At 57.7% G+C, this 18405-nt stretch overlaps 1 protein-coding gene across 5 annotated transcripts in view; it reads left to right on the top strand.

Annotated features, from left to right (window-relative positions):
- SHANK1 (SH3 and multiple ankyrin repeat domains 1) overlaps nt 1-18405 on the top strand; it is a 50028-nt gene that overhangs the window by 18230 nt on the left and 13393 nt on the right. The window contains exons 13-22 of one of the 5 annotated variants that reach the window (XM_049786990.1): nt 489-602; nt 699-774; nt 1023-1049; nt 8761-8843; nt 9024-9148; nt 10405-10540; nt 10791-10871; nt 11393-11416; nt 12015-12089; nt 12234-12352. In XM_049786990.1, the coding sequence (XP_049642947.1) occupies nt 489-602; nt 699-774; nt 1023-1049; nt 8761-8843; nt 9024-9148; nt 10405-10540; nt 10791-10871; nt 11393-11416; nt 12015-12089; nt 12234-12352 (860 nt within the window). The remainder of the gene's footprint in view (nt 1-488; nt 603-698; nt 775-1022; nt 1050-8760; nt 8844-9023; nt 9149-10404; nt 10541-10790; nt 10872-11392; nt 11417-12014; nt 12090-12233; nt 12353-18405) is intronic. The other 4 variants (XM_049786992.1, XM_049786993.1, XM_049786991.1 and 1 more) reach the window with 4 other exon arrangements.

Raw genomic sequence — 18405 nt, 5'->3', positions numbered from 1 at the left:
TTTTCCCTTGTTGCAGGAATGGGAAAAAGCTCCTTCTGGAACCAGGAAAGGCAGAGACCAGAGACTGAGGATGGGCAGGGAGGGGACGATTGGGGTTGGGGGCTGGGTGGTGGGTGGGAAGGGTCCCCTCTTTTGTCCCCATGGGAACTGACAGTGCTGGAGTGACAGGGATGGGTTGCGCCCTGGTCCCTTTCCTGGACGTACTGGCTGGGATGTGGGGTAGCCTTGGGGTGCTTCATGGGAATGCAAATACCCCTATTTTCTTTTTTTTTTTTTTTTTTTGTGGTTTTTGGGTCACACCCAGCAGTGCTCAGGGGTTATTCCTGGCTCCGTGCTCAGAAATTGCTCCTGGCAGGCACGGGGGACCATATGGGACGCCGGGATTCGAACCGATGACCTTCTGCATGAAAGGCAAACGCCTTACCTCCATGCTATCTCTCCGGCCCAAATACCCCTATTTTCTGCCCCCCTTTTTCCCCCACCTCCAGTGCTCAGTATCGGGGAAGGAGGCTTCTGGGAAGGCCAGGTCAAAGGTCGTGTTGGCTGGTTCCCTTCGGAGTGCCTGGAGGAGGTGGCCAACCGCTCCCAGGAGGGAAAGCAAGGTAGGGTGCACCCTATGGGGGTCCCTTTCACCACAGCGGGGCATTGTTCCTTGTTTGAGGGCGCACCCCAGAGACATCCCCCTTGTCCGTCCACAGAAAGTCGCAGCGACAAAGCCAAGAGGCTCTTCCGACACTACACTGTGGGGTCCTATGACAGCTTCGACGCCCCGAGGTACATATATGTCCCACCCATGTCCTGTGCGCTCCACTCCCTTCCCTTCACAGCTCTCCTTTGCCACCGCCCTGTTTTCCTGGATTCCTTCTCATTTGGGGAGGGGGCGGCAGAGTGAACCCCGAACCCCCAAAGCGGGTTCTGGCAGGACTAGGGAGCTGGTCGGGTGGGATGGGGTGGAGGCGCAGGGCGGGCAGGGCGCGCTGACTCTTTCCCCTCCCGGCTGCTGGCTGATGTTGCTTCGGAAGCTTGAAGGATGGGATTGGTCCCGGGAGGTGAGAGGGGGGCAGGCGGGTACTGCCCATTAGGGCCCCCCCCGAAAAGGGGTGCCTGCGGGACGGGGTGCACGACCCCACCCCCCACCTGGTCTCACCGTGGCCACCTTCTCCGACTGAGTCCCCGGACCCACCCCCTTGGGGGAGATCTTGTCCTTGCGTCCCCGTGGGGTACATGACCTCTGTTTGTCAGCATGTGGTGTGTTTTGGGGGGTTGGGATGCTGCGGTCCCTAAGATCCTGCTTCGAAAAGTGGGTGCATGGTGACTGGCGCCCGGTTCCCGGGGTGCATGCATGCAAGCCCTGCCCGGCTCTGCAAGGCTCTCTCTGCATGCACGTGTCTGCGCCTCTTGGTCCGTCTGTCTGTCTGCTGTGGAGGTTGGGGGTGGAGGTGGGAAGTGGGGGGTGACGAGACTGACCTGCAACAGCACCCCCCTGCCCCGGCCCCGTGCATGTTCCCTCTGGCCCGACTTGAACTTGAACGTCGGGGCTCCGCATCTCTCAGGCTGCTTTGAAACGGTTTGGGGGTGGGGGTGGGGCTCCGGAGGAGCAAGGTCACGCAGGGCAGGAGGGGGAGGGGAGAGCCCCAAATTCCCCCACGATCGGGCATTTGAAGGGTGAAGCCCTCCTTCCCCACCCCTCCCCTCCCACCCCGCCGGGGTCCCCTGGGGAGGGGGACGGCCGGGGACGTTGGCGCGCTCAGCTTCGGTGCATTAAATGTGTCCAAACCTTGCGTCTTTGTTCTGGCCGGTGGGGACGGGGTTGGGGTGGGTGAAATATGGTGGTACGCGGCGGCCGTGGGGGGAACGTTGGGGACCATGACAACCACGGGGGAGATGGTGCGGGACTGGGGTGCCACCGGAGCCCGGAGCATCTGGGGGGTCCTGAACGCTCTGCAGCGAGTCCATTCTCTGCTCTGGGCACCGGGTGAGTATGGGGGTGGTGGTCTCCCCTTCCCCCCCAAAAAAGCTGCTTGTCTGCATCGGTGTCTGTCTGGGGGGTCACTTGTACTCCCAGCTGGATTTGGGGGGGTCATTCCTTCTCTCCTGCTCGTCCCTCCCCAGCTGTCTTGTCTCCAGCCTGCCTGCACCAGCAAGCACCCCCTTGTCCTGTCCTGTGCGCGCTCCGCCCGCCCCCTACCCAACCGGGAGGCTGCGTCCCCTCTCTCTCTCCTGGGGGGGAAGAATCTGCGCCTTGGGGATTTGGGGAGGGGGTCCCCTGAGTCCCGCAGCCTTGTGTTAGTGTTGTCTGTCCCTCTGCCTGAAATTGGGGGTGGGGGAGAAGGAAGAAGAGGAGGAAGAGGAGGAGACGGAGAGTGAGCGTGCCAGCCTGGCCCAGGATGCGTGTGTGTGCTCGCGCGTGTGTGTGTTTTGGGGAGGGGGTTCCGCATCCCCTCCCGGTATGTGGGGGGGTCTTTTCCGCACGCACCCGGACCTCGGAGGCCCCCTGCGAAGCCCGGGGCGCTTTGCTGCGCTCGGCTCCGGCCCGGTCCCCCCCGTGCGCATCCCTCCCGTGCGCTCTCGGCTCGCTCGCTCCATCCTCCCCTCCTCTCCCTCCTCCGGTCCTTCCTCGCCAACCCTCTCCGCGCTTTGCACCTGCGCGGGACGGCGCAGGGGGGAGGCCGGGGGTGGGGGCCAGACCGGAAGTGCCCCTCTCCTCCCTCTTCACCCGGGCCCCCTCCCCCGTGCTCCCCTCCCTCCTCCTCCTCCTCCTCCTCCTCCGCCTCCTGGCGCGCAGGAGGGACGCCGAGGGGTTAAGGCCGCGGCGCCGGCTGGCTCCGGAGCGGTGCGCGGCGGTGCTCGCGCATCCCGCGGCGGCCGGACCACCCGCGCGCGCCCCCCACCCCGCCCCGCACCCCGGCATGTGAGCCCCCGGCCCTGCCCGCCCTCCCGCGGGGGGGTGCGCGCCCCCTGCCCGCCCGCCCGCCCTCCCGGGAGCGCGGGGCAGCATGAGGCGGGGCCTGGGGGCCCGGACACGGGGGTTCGGCCGAGCGGGGACGGGGCGGCGGCGGCGGCGGCGGGGGCGGCCGGCTCCGGGGCGCGGGGCCCGGCGGCGGCGGTGGTGGCGGCGATGGCCTTGTCGGCGCTGGGCGGCGGCGGCCCCGCGGGGGGCCCCTTGCCGCAGCCGCAGCCGCCCCCCGCGCTCTCCTCCAGCTGGCCGGCGCTCGGGCCGAGGCGGCGCAGCGTCTGGTACATCTACAGGTAACGGGGAACGCGGGACGTGGACGCGAGAGAGCGCGCGCCGGGCCGGGCCCCCACTCCGAGCCCCCTCTCCTCTCCAAGCTCCAAGCCCTGACCCCCGCGCCATGCCAATGCGCCAAGTCCTCCTCGCCCCCCTTGGCACCCCGCAGCCCCCCGAAGGCACCGTCTCCGTCTCCCGGAGCCCCCCACATCTCGCGTCCCCCCTCTCCAAAACGCACGCACCATCCCCCGGGCCCTCCGTTCTCTCCACGCGCGCGCGCGCGCCCCTGCGCGGAGTTGCCAAACGGCATCGTCCCCCCATTTGTGCCCCATGCGCGCTGCTGCTGTCATTGCCGGCTAACCCGCCCGGGGTACACCCTTCTCCCCACCCCCGGGGCCCACACGCGCGCCCCAAACTCCTTTTTCCGCTGCGTGTCCAAGGGTGGCCTGCGCGCGGGGAGCCTGGGTGATTGTGCGCGCGCGTCGTGTATGTGCGTGTGTGTGTTGTGCGTGTGTGTGTGTGTATGCAGGGACCCAAGAGGACTGCGGGCGCACCCCCTCCCCCAGCCATGTCCATCTGTGTGTTGGCTATTGGTGAGCCAGGTTGGAGCTGGAGAGCGGCTGCCTGCCCACCCGCCTGTCTGTCTGTCTGTCTGTCTGTCTGTCTGTCTGTCTGTCTGTCTGTCTGTCTGTCTAGGGGACGGCTGCCTGCGCGTGAGTGCGCGTTGGGCCGTGTGTGACGCCGTGTGCAGGAGCCTCGGCGTCCCGGGAGCGTGTGTGTAAGACGGTGCGTTGGCTTCGCGACGCTGCGTGTGCCGGTGCGCGCGCGCGCCACTTGGCGTGTGTCCATGCGCGTGCGTGTGCGCGTGTATTGGGAAGAGGGTCTGTGTTGGGGACTGCGGCTGTGAGCCCCTCATCCCTTCCCCGAAGCCCTTTCCTGAGCCTGGGTTCGGTTTCCCGGGTCCTCTCTCCCTGCCCCTTTGGGGTCTGCCCCCTGTCTCTCTCTGCTGTGTCCTCTGCTGCAGAGGGGTGACTGGCGGGGGGGGGGGGGGACGGTGCTTGGGGAATAGATTGGGGGGCGTGCACTGGGCAGCAGTTCTGGGGCCCCGGGGAAGGTTGAGGGGAGTGGCAGCGGTGTGAGCCTTGCTTGTGGGATCCCAGGGGACTGGGCTGGTGAATTGTGTGTGCTCCGGGCCTTGGGGAGCTTTAGGGAGGTGGACTGTGAGCTCTCACATCTCGGAGGGGGAATGAACTGTGTGTTCCCGGATTCCGGGGAGCCGGGAGAAGTGAATGGAGTGCTCCCAGGTGCTCCCGCGGGCTCAGGTAGATGCCGCCAGCCACCCGCTTGGAGCATGAATGAGGCGCCCAGGGCTGCGTGGGCAGTGAATGGGGAGGGCAGGCGCAGAGGGGTTTGGGGGGGAGGGTGGCAGGAACTGAATGGAACCTGGGGCGCTGTGGGGGAGAAGGGGGAGGGCATACCAAAGGGATAAGAGCTAAGGAGGCCTAAAACTTCAGGACGTTTGGGGGTGGAGTTCTGTCTCCCCAGGGAGAGACCAGAGACCTCTTGGGGGGTAGTCTAGTGTTGTGAGGAAGACTTGGGAAAGACTAGGGGTCCAAATAAGGGGAGAGGTCCACCGGGGAGCTGGGCAGGGACACAGGGGTCAGGAGGGTGGGTGGGAGCCCTGGATGGCATTTGGGCAAATGACTGGGGGTGGAGGAGAGACCCCAGGGGGTGTGACAGGGTCTTTGTAGTTGGGTTAGGGCTCTGTGGTTGGCTTAGTTTCCCTAGAAATGGGAGCTTGGCTTATGGGGACCCGCAGAACTGGGGTACAGAGCAGAGGCAGTCATGGGGCTGAGGAGAGTTGGGGGTTCAAATAGTGAGTGCTGGGAGCCAAAGAGAAAGGATAGCAGTTATGGTCCCCCGAGTCCTGCCAGGAGTGACCCCTGAGCACAGAGTCTGGAGTTAGCCCTGAGCATCACCGAATATGGTGAGACAGGAACAAGAAATAAAGCTAGGAGTGTTGGGGGGTGACTTGGAATCATGGGGGCCCTGTTCGACTGCCCCTTCTTGGCCGGGTCCTTCCTGCTGCTCCTTGGGTTGAGCCAGCCCCAAGGAGCCCTTATTTCCTCCTCTGTGGGATGGGATGTGCCATGAGGGACCAGCATCTCCGTGCACAGAAGGTGCTAGAAAGAAGGGCCTCTTGCGTGTAGGTGGGTGGTACTAGCAGGGGGCTCCTCCCTGGGCCATCGTGGGCTGGGGGGACTGGGGCAGGCAGGTTTGGGGGGGGTGAGCTGCGGAATGGGGACCCATGTTCCTTGAGTTTCTCCCTGCTGTGCTCTTGGGAAGGTGATTGTGGGGGTGACCCCAGGAGTGTGGTTCTTGCTGTGGGCCTGGGATGGGCTGTTGTCTTGGATGGTCTTTTCGTGACTCTGGGACGAACCCACATGGACACTGGTCTCCATAGCATGAGGGCTGGGGAACTGTGGGGGCTACTCTCTGACCTGACCTGCCTGGCTTCAGGGAGAATATCTGGGGCTCTCAGGGTTGGTTTGGGTGGAGGGTGGGCAGCTCAGGGCATCGTGGGATCGAGCAGCTTGAGCTCCCGCACCTGGCTCTCTGCACCCCCTTCCTCTTCCCCCCCATTTCCCCCATCTCTTTGAACCTGGTCACAAGGGTAGAAAAGTTCAGGGCTGTGTTATTGCTGTTGTTGTTGTTGTTGTTGTTGTTTAATTTTTGGAGCCTCACCAGGGCTTACTCCTGGGTCTGCACTCAGGAATCACTCTTGGTGAGCCTAGGAGGACCCTATGAGATGCCGAGGATCGAACCCGGGTCAGCTGTGTGCAAGGCAAATTCCCTCCCCACCTTGCTGTCACTCCAGTGATTCATAGATTTTGGGTGGGGATGTCTCACCCAGCAACGATCAGAAGTTACTCTTGGCTCTGCACTCAGGAATCATTCCTGCCGGTGTTCAGAGGACCCTATGGGCTGTCAAGGTTCAAACCCAGGTTGGCCGTGTGCAAAGCAGTGGATCGCTAACCTGCTGTGCTATATTGCTCCAGCCCCCACAGAGATGAATGGTTTTGTCTTTATTTGGGGGGGTTCTCACTCGACAATGCTCAGGGGTTACTCTAGGGCAATGCTAGGAGGACCCTATGGGATGTAAAGAATTGAATCCTGGTCATCATGCAAGGCAAGTGCCCTCCCCGCTGTGCTTTTGCCCTAGAAGGGCCTTTTCTGGACAGAGCCCTGATGAACTGCTCCCCCCCCCCCCACGAAGTTGCTTGTGGAACTGATTAATCCAAGAAGAGCTGACAGGGAAGAAAAGTCTGCCTCTGCCTCTGGTAGATAATGCAGTGCCAGAATGTCAGTGATTTGCGAAGCTCAGGTGTGCTGGAGAGACGGCGGAGGTTGGAGAGAGGTCACAGGAGCTGGGGGGGGTGACTGGTAAAGGGGGTGCACCCGAGTACAGCAACGTGCACGGGAGATATTATTGGTGCATGCTGGGGCTGCGATTGGGGGTGGCTTATGGGAATATCCTGAAATCAGAGTGTGGGGGAGTTGTTATTGGAGTATACTGGGACGTGGGGAGCCCTCACGGAAACATACTGGAGTATTCAGGGAGCAGTGTTGTGTGTGGGGGCAAGTCAGTGCCGAGTGTGTGCCGAGGGAGGGTAGGAGTGAATTGGGCCATTACTGGAACTTGTCAGGTGGGCCTGGGAGGTCACCCGGATAAGGGGATACATACATGTCTCCTGGCTCCGTTGGTCGGAGATGGTGCCAGTCCCTGGGCACTGTGGAATCCTGCTGTGATCTGGGCTGGCAGTGTTTTTATTTGTTCTTTTGGTTTTGGGGCCACACCTGGCAGGGCTCAGGGGTTACTCCTGATTCTGCACTCAGAAGTCACTCCTGGCAGGCTCGGGGGATCTTATGGGATGCCGGGGATCGGACCTGGGTCTGTCATGGTTCAGCCACATGCTATGCTATTACTCTAGACCTTGGGTGAGCAGTGTTTTGAGTGGATAGAATTAGTTCTCCAGCCCAGGGGGGCCCTGCAGCACCGAGTACCAGGTTCTGCCTTGGACTGTGGGAGTTATTTAGTGGCTGATGAATTTTGTCATTTGGTGGCTGGTGAATTTCTTCATTTGATGTATGAAGATTTTTAATTTGGCTTTTTGAGCTACACCCAGAGGCACTCAGGGGTTATTCCTTGCTCTGCGCTCAGAAATCGCTTCTGGCGGGCTAGGGGACTATATGGGATGCTGGGGATCAAACCTAGGTCCATCCCAGGTTGGCCCTGTGTGAGGCAAATGCCCTATCATTGTGCTATATCTCCCCAGCCCCTAAAGAAGTTCTTCATTTTTGTTTTTGTTTTTGGATTTTTGGGGCCACACCCAGTGATGCTCAGGGGTTACTCCTGGCTCTGCACTCAGAAATTGCTCCTGCTTGGGGGACCATATGGGGCACCTGGGGATGGAACCTCAGTCTGTCCTGAGTCAGCCGCGTGCAAGGCAAATGCCCTACTGCTGCGCCATTGCTCCAGCCCTCAGAATTTCTTCCTTTCAAGGCTCATGTTCCTGCTCTCCAGAGTCACCTGCAGCTAGTGCCACCCTAGTGTTTAGGTGCCACCCGTGAGGTGTGACCGTAATGTGAATAAAGAAAAGGCATTTCATTTAGGTCTTTCTGCCCAGCAGCGCTCAGGGCTGACTCATGGCTCTGTGCTCAATGACCACTTCCAGTGGGCTTAGGGGATCCTGTGTGTTCTCAGCGCTCAAACCTGGGTCAGGCGTGTGTGTGTGTGTGTGTGTGTGTGTGTGTGTGTGTGTGTGATCGCTATTCTTTTTTTTTTTTTTTGTGGTTTTTGGGTCACACCTGGCAGTGCTCAGGGGAAACTCTTGGCTCCAAGCTCAGAAATTGCTCCTGGCAGGTACGGGGGACTACATGGGACGCCAGATTCGAAGTGATGATCTTCTGCATGAAAGGCTAACGCCTTACCTCCATGCTATCTCCCCGTCCCCCTCCCCCCCGTCGCTATTCTAACTGCCCCCCCATGTATACATTATTATGATTTCCTTTTGGGGCCCAAGACCCCAGAAGGAGCCTGATGGAAGGTGTGCTTCTTGTGGGGCACCGTACAAAACCCCATGTGCTTTGGGGCCACCTGCAGTGACTCCCCCTTCCTCACAGAGGAGGAAACCAAGCCCCCCAAAGGTGGGAACAGTGGGGTGTCGGGGAAGTGGCTCTACAGATCACAGACAAGAAGTAGGAAGTGGCTGGGTGTTGACATCTTCCCTGTTCTGGGGAGTTGCTGGTCCCTCCTGTATGACCTATGACCCCGGGAGGACACTGGACCGATGAATGAATGAATGAATGGATGAATGAATGAACAGACAGGTGGACAGACAGGCCCGAATGAACGGGATGTGTTCTCTAGGCAAATGTGGGCACATGGGAAGTGGGTGGGTGTGAGGATTGGGGGAGCCAGGGGAGTGCAAGTGGGTGACCTGTATCTCACGGTCCCCTACTCTGTCCAGCGATTACATCATCAAGGAGAAGACGGTGCTGCTACAGAAGAAGGACAGTGAGGGCTTTGGCTTCGTGCTGCGGGGGGCCAAGGGTGAGTAGCCGCCCACCGGCCGGGGGAAGAGGGAGATAGCAGAGCTCTGTGGAATGGGGGTGCGGAGGCGGGCGACTGGCCCTCCGTGGCGGTGTGGCTTTCCTGTGACTGGGTCTGAGCCCCATCCCCTGCTCGGCCCTCCCTCCCCCTCCGGCCTCGCCGGCTCCTCCCCATCTGCAGCGCAGACCCCCATCGAGGAGTTCACCCCCACGCCGGCCTTTCCCGCGCTGCAGTACCTGGAATCAGTGGACGAAGGCGGCGTGGCCTGGCGCGCGGGGCTGCGCATGGGAGATTTCCTCATTGAGGTAAGAGCCCTGCACCCGCACAATCTCCGTCTGGTGGGGCGCACCCTCAGCATCCAGTCTCTACCACTTTTGCGCCCAGTGGCATTTTGGAAAGCACTTCCTGAGGTGACCCCAAGGGTTGGAGAGAGAGGACAGGAGGGAAAATATGGAGCTGGAGTGATGGTATAGTGGGGAGGGTGCTTACCTTACACACAAAGCTGACCCAGGTTTGAGTCCCGACATCCCATAGGATCCCCTGAGCATAGAGCCAGGAGTAAAGCTTAAGCACCTCCGGGTATGTCTCAAAACCAGAAAAGAAGAGAAAGACGGAAGGAAGGAAGGAAGGAAGGAAGGAAGGAAGGAAGGAAGGAAGGAAGGAAGGAAGGAAGGAAGGAAGGAAGGAAGGAAGGAAGGAAGGAAGGGAGGGAAGGAAGGAGGAAGGAAAGAAGGAAGGAAGGAGGGAAGGAGGGGGGAGGGAGAGAAGGAGGGAGGGAAGGAAGGAAGGATGGGAGAAAGGAAGGAGGGAAGGAAGGAAGGAAGGAAGGAAGGAAGGAAGGAAGGAAGGAAGGAAGGAAGGAAGGAAGGAAGGAATATAATGGCAAAAGAAAAAAAGAGAAAATATATAGTGGAAAATTCTGGCCTTGCATGTAGCCCAACCTGGGTGCCATTCCCGGTACCCCATAGAGTCCCCCATGCTCATCTCAGAGTAATTGATTCCTGAGCACAGAACCAGGAGTCAGACCAGAGCACTTCTGGGAAGGGTGCCCCCCCAAGTAAAGATGAGCCCTTGAGATCAGGAAGTAGAACAGAATAGTGGGTTTGTGGTTTTTGGGTCACACTTGGCAGTGCTCAGGGGTTATTCCTGGCTCCAGGCTCAGAAATTGCTCCTGGCAGGCACGGGGAAACCATATGGGATGCCGGGATTCGAACCGATGACCTCCTGCATGAAAGGCAAACGCCTCACCTCCATGCTATCTCTCTGGCCCCAGAATAGTGGGTTTGATTTCCACATCACAGGCTGACCTGAGCACCTGGGGACCCTGAAACTGTAGCTCCAGCAGCTCCACAGTTTCTGGTCCTTGGGCTGAACCCTCAAAAAAGATGACCTGGAGTTGTCCCCTCCCCTGCACCCCATGCACACAGACACACTTTACCTGGGAGTGGGAGGGAAGGGCCCCTGGGAATCCCAGGGCCATAGACCCGAGAGGGTATCCCAGATTGGTGGAACCCCTTCCCGCCCCACACGTCATCGTGGTCTTGGGGGGCTCTCGGCACAGGTGAATGGCCAGAACGTGGTGAAGGTGGGTCACAGGCAGGTGGTGAACATGATTCGTCAGGGTGGCAACACGCTGATGGTGAAGGTGGTGATGGTCACCCGGCACCCCGACATGGACGAGGCGGCCCACAAGAAAGGTGCGCCCCTCCCCGCACCACGACCTGAGGCAACCCCTTTCCTGCCCCTCCCCGCCCCTCCCAGGACCTGCTCCTTCAGGGCCCTTCCAGGGAGCAACTGAGGCAGGGAGGGCTCAGCCTGCTGCTGAGGGCTCTTTTCTGCCGCCTGGGAGCACGGCGGTGGGGGAGGGGTCCTGGCGGCTGCTTCCTGCCCCCCCACTTCCCCCACGCCAGGATCCAGGGCCTGACCCCCCCACCGGCACCTTTGCAGCTCCCCAGCAGGCTAAGCGACTCCCGCCCCCTGCCATCTCCCTGCGTTCCAAGTCCATGACCTCAGAGCTGGAGGAGATGGGTGAGCCTGGGGGGGCCGCGGAGGGAGGGGGCAGAGGGACTCGTGCTCCCCGAGTCTGTGAGTGTTGTTAGTGGCCAGGGTCCTCGTCCTCCTGATGTCCACCCCGACCCCCCAGTCCCTGGTCAGACGCTCTGACCTCCGTGTGCGTCTTGGCTTGGAAAGGGTGTCCTAGAACTGGCCTTTCCTCTGTCCTCTGTGTTTTCTGTTGGGGGGCTCTGTACACGCCTCTCGGCTGCCGCCATGCCTCGCTTCCTCTGCTGGTCCCAGCCAGCCATGGCCCCTGACACCCCACAGTGGCACCCCATACCCCCCAGCAGAAAGGAAGGTGGCCCCCCTCCATCCAGACAGGGACCTGTGGACCCCAGGGGTCTGGTTTTCACTCACAGGGACAGCGAGTCGCTTCCCCCTCTCCTCCCGCCTCCTGGGGGCCCTGGGGGAGGTGGGAGTCCCACAGAGGGGGTCTCTGGCCTTCCCCTGAAGTCCTAACTCTTGGCTCCTCTACTGCCTCTCCCCCGGGCTAGTCTCCCCCTGGAAGAAGAAGAGTGGTGAGTGGGCACAGGACTGGCGGGAGGGCCCCCCACCCCTCCCACCCCTCCCACCCCTCCCTACCCCACACCCCCAGGCGATGGCCTTGTCCCTTCCCCACTGACCCATCTCCCTGCGCCAACAAAAACACCTGCCAGCCACGCCCACTTTATGTATAGACCACGCCCACCAGCTAACAGACCACGCCCTCTGGCTTTTAGACCACGGTCCCTCCCTTGACACTTTGGCCATGCCCACGAGTTAGTGTGCCACGCCCTCTGGGTCTCAGGCCACGCCTATTGGCTCTCTGGCCACGCCCACCAGCTAATAGACCACGCCCTCTGGGTTTCAAGCCAGGTCCATTGGTGCTCTGGCCACACCCACCAGTTAGCAAGCCACACCTTCTGGGTCTCAGGCCACGCCTGTTGGCTCTGGCCACGCCCACCAGCCGACAGGCCACGCCCTCTCGGTGTCAGGCCACGCTCACTGGAGCACTGGTCATGCTCTCTGAGTCCAAGGCTGCCCCCTTTGGAGCGCTGCTTGTGCCCACTGGCCTCCCCTCACTCACCCGCTTCCCCCGGGTCCCCTTGGCGCTTCAAGCAAACCCTTTGCCCACAGAGTACGAGCAGCAGCCGCCACCGCCGCCCGTGCCCAGCATGGAGAAGAAGCGGACCGTGTACCAGATGGCGCTCAGTAAGATGCCCCCGTGTGGTCCCGTCCCTCTGTTCTGCCGCGCGTGGGCCCCCATGTCCCCCTGTGTCGGCGGGGACACAGGCAGAGCACCCCGCTCTGGCTCCCACCCACCCCCATGCCAACAGACTTCTTTCCCCGCTGCAGACAAGCTGGATGAGATCTTAGCGGCAGCCCAACAGACCATCAGCGCCAGCGAGGGGCCCACGCCCGGCGGCCTGGCATCCCTGGGCAAGCACCGGCCCAAAGGCTACTTTGCCACTGAGGTAGGTACCCTGGGACCGGGCACGGCCCGCCCACCTCCTCGGAGCCTTCTAGACCCACGATGTGGGGTAACCACTTCCTGCATCCCTATTTTTTCCCACGTGGGGCTCCCCTCTCTTCTGGTTTGCTTACCTAGCCCCATGCCCATCCCTCACCTCTCCATCTGGCCCAGAAAGAGACAAGGATATCTCGGGGGACCACCCTCGCCCCATCCAGCCTGAAGATTATGTGCTGGAGCCTGTGACTGGACAAACGGGGAAGGCACAGGATTTGGGCCCTGCCACCAGATGTGTCCCAAGCACCACCGGGGCAGGGATAGCCTCTGAGCACTGCTGGATGTGCCCCCCCCCCAAATCACCCTCCTTCCCCCAAAAAAGAACCACTTCACCCTAGGCTGTGGGCATGGGTCATATCAGTGCACTCTGCTTAAATGTGTTGGCATACTTAAGGGTCATGGTCTATAAAATTCTGTGCGGGCTTCAGGATGTGAGCCCACGTAAAGGGGACAAACAGCCGGAGACGTGGCCCAAAACGCTGGAATGTGGCTTTGTCTGTGGGACCCTCGGGCTCATCACTGGCACCTCAAGATCTTCAGGAACCACCCAGAGTGACCTCCTAATACCGCTGGGTGTGACTCGCTCAAAGAATAACTCAAACCCTTGCACGAAGCCAACCTGGGTTTAATCACATCTGGTCCCCTGAGCACGTTCAGGAGTGATTCCTGAGCACAAAACTAGAAAAAAATCCTGAGCACTGCCAGATGTGGCCCCCAAACAAACCAAAACAAAAAATCAAACCCCATTTAAATGGAAGTAGGGAAACTGAGGCTGAGGACGGGAGCCAGAAGATTAAGTGACTAGCCTAGATGAGTTGGCACTGCCTGGGCGGGGGTGGGGGGGGTCATTGTTCCTGGTGGACTGGCCCCTTTTTGTATCCTTTTCTGGGGGCCCTCAGGTCTACCCTCCAGTCTTAGCCTCTCTGTACAAATTTCCTGGCCCCCGGGGCTGGAAAGATAGCATGGAGGTAAAGAGTTTGCCTTGCATGCAGAAGGTCAGTGGGTGTCCCATATGGTCCCCCAAGCCTGCCAGGAGCGACTTCTGAGCATAGAGCCAGGAGTAACCCCCTGAGCACCGCTGGGTGTGACCCAAAAACAAAACAAAACAAAATTTCCTGGCCCCTTCTGTGCGTCTTATCCATGCAAAACACTAGGGGCGCCCTCCCAGCCACTGAGGGCTCTCTCTGCCTCCTCCTGCCTTTGTGATCTTGGTTCTCTTGGTTCCTGCCTCTATTCCCAGGGTCTCCCTCAGTCCCCCTTTCCTTTCAGGGGTCTTTCATTTCCCTGATTCCCTTATTTCTTCCTCATCTAGGCACCCAGCTCCAGTTATCCCCCAATCTCACTCCTGCTAAAACCTATGGGATTGGGGTTCAAGGCCCATGCCCAGTCTTCTTTAGGTGTGTCTTCTCAAGCCTCAGTTTCTACCTCTGAGTCTGTCACTGGTCCCCTGGCTGTGTCCCCGACTGGTCTTTCCTTCCTGAGATCTCTGCCCTCCCCTGTTGGGATCTCCAAGGATCCTCCTACCTCTGCCTCTCTACCCCTCCTGTGTCCCACTCAAACTCCATCTCTACCTCTGGATCCCCCATCCCATCTCCCCCACTCTTCGCTCCACTCACATCATCTCGTCTGTTATTCTCTCACCCTGATTTCTCTCTGGTACGAATTTTCTGGGCCTTTCTGAGTGTCCCACCCATGCACGACACTAAGGGGGCACCCTTCCAACCACGGAGGCACCAGACCCAGAAGTCAGGGAGGGCATGCCCAACTGGATTTTTGGCCTAAGTGGGGAGGTTGTGGACAGTCCCCTGCAACCCCCCTGTTGCTGGGTGGGGGTTACTTTCTGGCCCACCTGGACCTCACCACGCCCCCCCCCCCCCCAGCCACCCTTCTCTTAGTGGCTGGCTTCTCCAATTCCCCTTAAGAAAACTAAATGGGTTATGATTCAATTCCACTTCCTCAGTTCTGCCTCTCCCCGAGACCTTCAAACCTCTAGGTCCCCCAGCTTCTCTCCAAATAATCTGCTTTTTAATTTTTGTTTTGGGGCTACACTTGGCGGTGCTCAAGGGTTACTCCTGGCTCTGCACTCAAGTCTTACTCCTGGTGGTGCTCAGGGCTATCTGGGGTGCTAGGAATTGAACCTGGATTGGCTGCATGCAAGGCAAGCACCCTCCCCACTACACTATCGCTCCAGCCACTGATTTCTCTCTTGCTGGCCCTCCCTGATCTGCTTGGACCCCACTGCAGCCTCTTCCGCCCTCATGAGCCCCCACATCCCGTGTATAATGGTACACACTTTTGCTTTTGGACCTCTTTGTCTTTTAAAAATTATATTTAAGGGGAGGGGTTAAATATATATATTTGGGCCTGGAGAGATAGCACAGCGGTGTTTGCCTTGCAAGCAGCCGATCCAGGGCCTAAGGTGGTTGGTTCAAATCCCGGTGTCCCATATGGTCCCCCGTGCCTGCCAGGAGCTATTTCTGAGCAGACAGCCAGGAGGAACCCCTGAGCACCGTCAGGTGTGGCCCAAAAAACCAAAACCAAAACAAACAAACAAACAAAAAAACCCAAAAAAAATATATTTGGGGCCGCAGCAGTGGTGCAAGAGGTAAGGAGTCTGCCTTGCCCGCAATAGCCTAGGACGGACCACAGTTCAATCACCCAGCGTCCCATGTGGTCCCCCAAGCCAGGAATGATTTCTGATCTAATAGCCAGGAGTAACCCCTGAGCTATGAGTCACCGGGTGTGACCCAAAAACCAATATATATATTAAAGGGGTCAGAGTAATAGCCCAGCGGTAGGGCATTTGCCTTGCACACGGCTGACCTAGAACAGACCTCGGTTCTATCCCCAGCATCCCGTGTGGTCCCGCAGGAGCGATTTCTGAGTGCAGAGCCAGGAGTAACCGCTGAGCGTCACCAGGTGTGGCCCAAAAATAAACTATATATATATATATATATATTTTTTTTTTTTAAGTAATAAATGTTTTATTTTTTTGTTTGTTTTTTGGGCCACACCCATTTGATGCTCAGGGGTTACTCCTGGCTAAGCACTCAGAAATTGCCCCTGGTTTGGGGGGACCATATGGGACGCCGGGGGATCCAACCGTGGTCCTCCCTTGGCTAGCGCTTGCAAGGCAGACACCTTACCTCTAGCGCCACCTCACCGGCCCCAAATGTTTTTTTTTTTCAAATGTTTTATTTTTGAGGGGTGTTTGGGTAACACCCCGTGACCATATGGGATGCCAAGATTCGATGCCACCGTCCTTCTGCAAGGCAAACTCCCTACCTCTATGCTATCTCTTCGGCCCCTAAGTAACAAATGTTTTCATTGAATCATGAGCATGAGATACACAGTGTATATATATTATATATATATATCTTTATATATACATATAAAGTTGTTCATGATTGAGTTTGAGTCCTACGATGTTCCAACACCAACCAGTGCACATTTCCCACCACCAATGTCCCCAGTTTCTCTCTTACCTTCCCTCTGCCCTCTCTTTTTCTTCTCTTTCTTCCATTTTCTTTTAGGCACCATGGTTTGTAGTATTGATACTGAAGGGGTACCGTGCCCATCACTTTATCTTCTTTTTTTTTTTTTTTTTTTGGTTTTTGGTTTTTGGGCCACACCGGCGATGCTCAGGGGTTACTCCTGGCTGTCTGCTCAGAAATAGCTCCTGGCAGGCTCGGGGGACCATATGGGACACCGGGATTTGAACCAACCACCTTTGGTCCTGGATCGGCTGCTTGCAAGGCAAACACCAATGTGCTATCTCTCCGGGCCCAATTTATCTTCTTTTAGTTCTTGTCCAGAGAGATTATTCCCAACTCTCGTTGTCATAGTCCCTTCTCTGCCCTAACTGCACTTGCTGCTCTTTTAGCAAGCTTCCTATCCTGGACTAGTCTGCCTGGCCCTTATCTGTATTGTCTTTGGGTATTATAACTATGCTGTCTTTTTTTATATATCCCACAAATGAGATCAATCATTCCATATCTTTTCCTCTCCTTCTGTCTCCTTTTACTCAGCATATTTATTTCCATATATCCATCCAGGTATAAGCAGATGACATTTTTTCTCCTAATAGCTGTATAGTATTCCATTGTGTAGATGTACCACAATTTCTCTATTCCCTCATCTCTTTATAGGCACTTGGGTTGTTTCCAGATTCTGGTTATTGTGAATAGTTTCATTCCCTTCCAAGCCTTTCTTCCAGGATCTTTTTCCTCAGGCAGCCCTGTTACCTCCTCCTTAGTCAGGGGCTGCCCAGAACTTGTCCAGTCTTCAACACTGTTTCTTCCATCCTCATCCAAATGGGCACAGCTCACCCCACCCCGCAACACTATTTGGGGGTCCAGTGAAGACAAATGTGCAGAAAGCAGAGAGCACTGTGGTTGGTGCAAAAGCGCCTCCTTCCTCTGTCAGCCCCTTTGTACTGCCACATTCTTATCTTGGTCTGGGTTCACATCATCACCAGCTGGAGGTTGAGATGAAAAAGCAAACAGGGCACAAAAAAAAAAAATGTGGTGGCCACACCTGGTAATGCTCAGGACTTAATCCTGGCTCTGCACTCAGGAATCACTACCAGAGATGTCCAGGGGACCATATGGGATGTAAGGGATTGAAATCCCGGTCAGCCGTATGCAAGGCAAGCACCCTCCCCACTGTGCTATCACTTCAGCCACCAATCAGAGCATTTTGGGTAAAGGTTTATGGAGAATGTTGGAGAAAAGCATTTGGCCGGGCCAGAATGCTCAGCAGGTGTGGCGGAAGTGGCTTGCAGGAAGTGGTTGGTGGCCACGCGGGAAGTGAACCTGCTTTTAGGAACACTGGCTGAAGGCTCCTGGAGACCAACTGATGGATGATGGATGCTGTTTTCTGGCCCAATCTGAAGCACAGGACTAGTGTTTGTTTGTTTTGTTTTGCTTTGTTTTGCCTTTGAGATGCATCTCCCCATCTCGTCAGAAGTTAGTCCTTCACCTCATAAATCCCATTTGGACACCCTCTTATGTACAGAATCTGCTGCTGCTCAGCCCCTTGGGAATCAGGATGAACCCGTCAAGCTAGGTTCCTTTCCCCTGAATGAATTGCATCTCAGGAAAAGGTCTGTTTGTACAACTGGATTCTGCTGCTATGAAGAGAAACTTCCAAATCATAGTGGTGGAATCAGAGTCCATTTTTCTCATGTTTGAGAAGTCAGGTGAAGGACGTCGGGTCCCGTGTGGTGGCCTCCATGGTCAGGGGGTCCTAGGATTCTTCTACTCTCTGCTTTGTGTTCCACCATCTGTGTCTTGATTTCAGTGGCAGTCACCTCATGGCCCAATGGGGGCTGCTAGAGCTCCAGTGACTACATTAGCAATCCAGGGATTAAGAACTCAAGCAAGTGGAAAGACATAGGGGCAAAGGAGGACACAAGACTGCTTGAGGGCCCGGAGAGATAGCACAGCAGCGTTTGCCTTGCAAGCAGCCGATCCAGGACCAAAGGTGGTTGGTTCGAATCCCGGTGTCCCATATGGTCCCCCGTGCCTGCCAGGAGCTATTTCTGAGCAGACAGCCTGGAGTAACCCCTGAGCACCGCCGGGAGTGGCCCAAAATCAAAAAAAAAAAAAAAAAAAAAAGTGCTTGAATTACTTCTACTAAGACTCCCAGGAGTGACACAGAACAATTCCATGTATGTAGTTGGACTACCCCACCTCACCCCGACCCATGGTCGCATCCAGTCACGCGGAAGTCCAGGAAATGTCATCTCTATGTTGATACTAAGACAGATATTCTTCCCAAGGAAGAAAGGAATGGAAGTATTTGAATGAAACACAGACGTCGACTCACCTTGATAGAGAGGGGAACCAAGCACGCTAATGTGGGCCCCGAGAACATCAGTCTGGCTGTTCTGAAGAACTTTGTGCACCCAGGACTGAATTTTGTGCTGTCCAGCTCTGTGGCCATGGCCACCAGTCACATCTGCCGATTATATAATGCTTGATGGGAGGATTGTTTTCA

Source organism: Suncus etruscus, chromosome 14, assembly GCF_024139225.1.
Source record: "Suncus etruscus isolate mSunEtr1 chromosome 14, mSunEtr1.pri.cur, whole genome shotgun sequence".
NCBI classification, from domain to species: Eukaryota; Metazoa; Chordata; class Mammalia; order Eulipotyphla; family Soricidae; genus Suncus; species Suncus etruscus.
The sequence above is the reverse complement of the archived record's forward strand: the minus strand, read 5'-3'. Positions and strand labels throughout refer to the sequence as shown.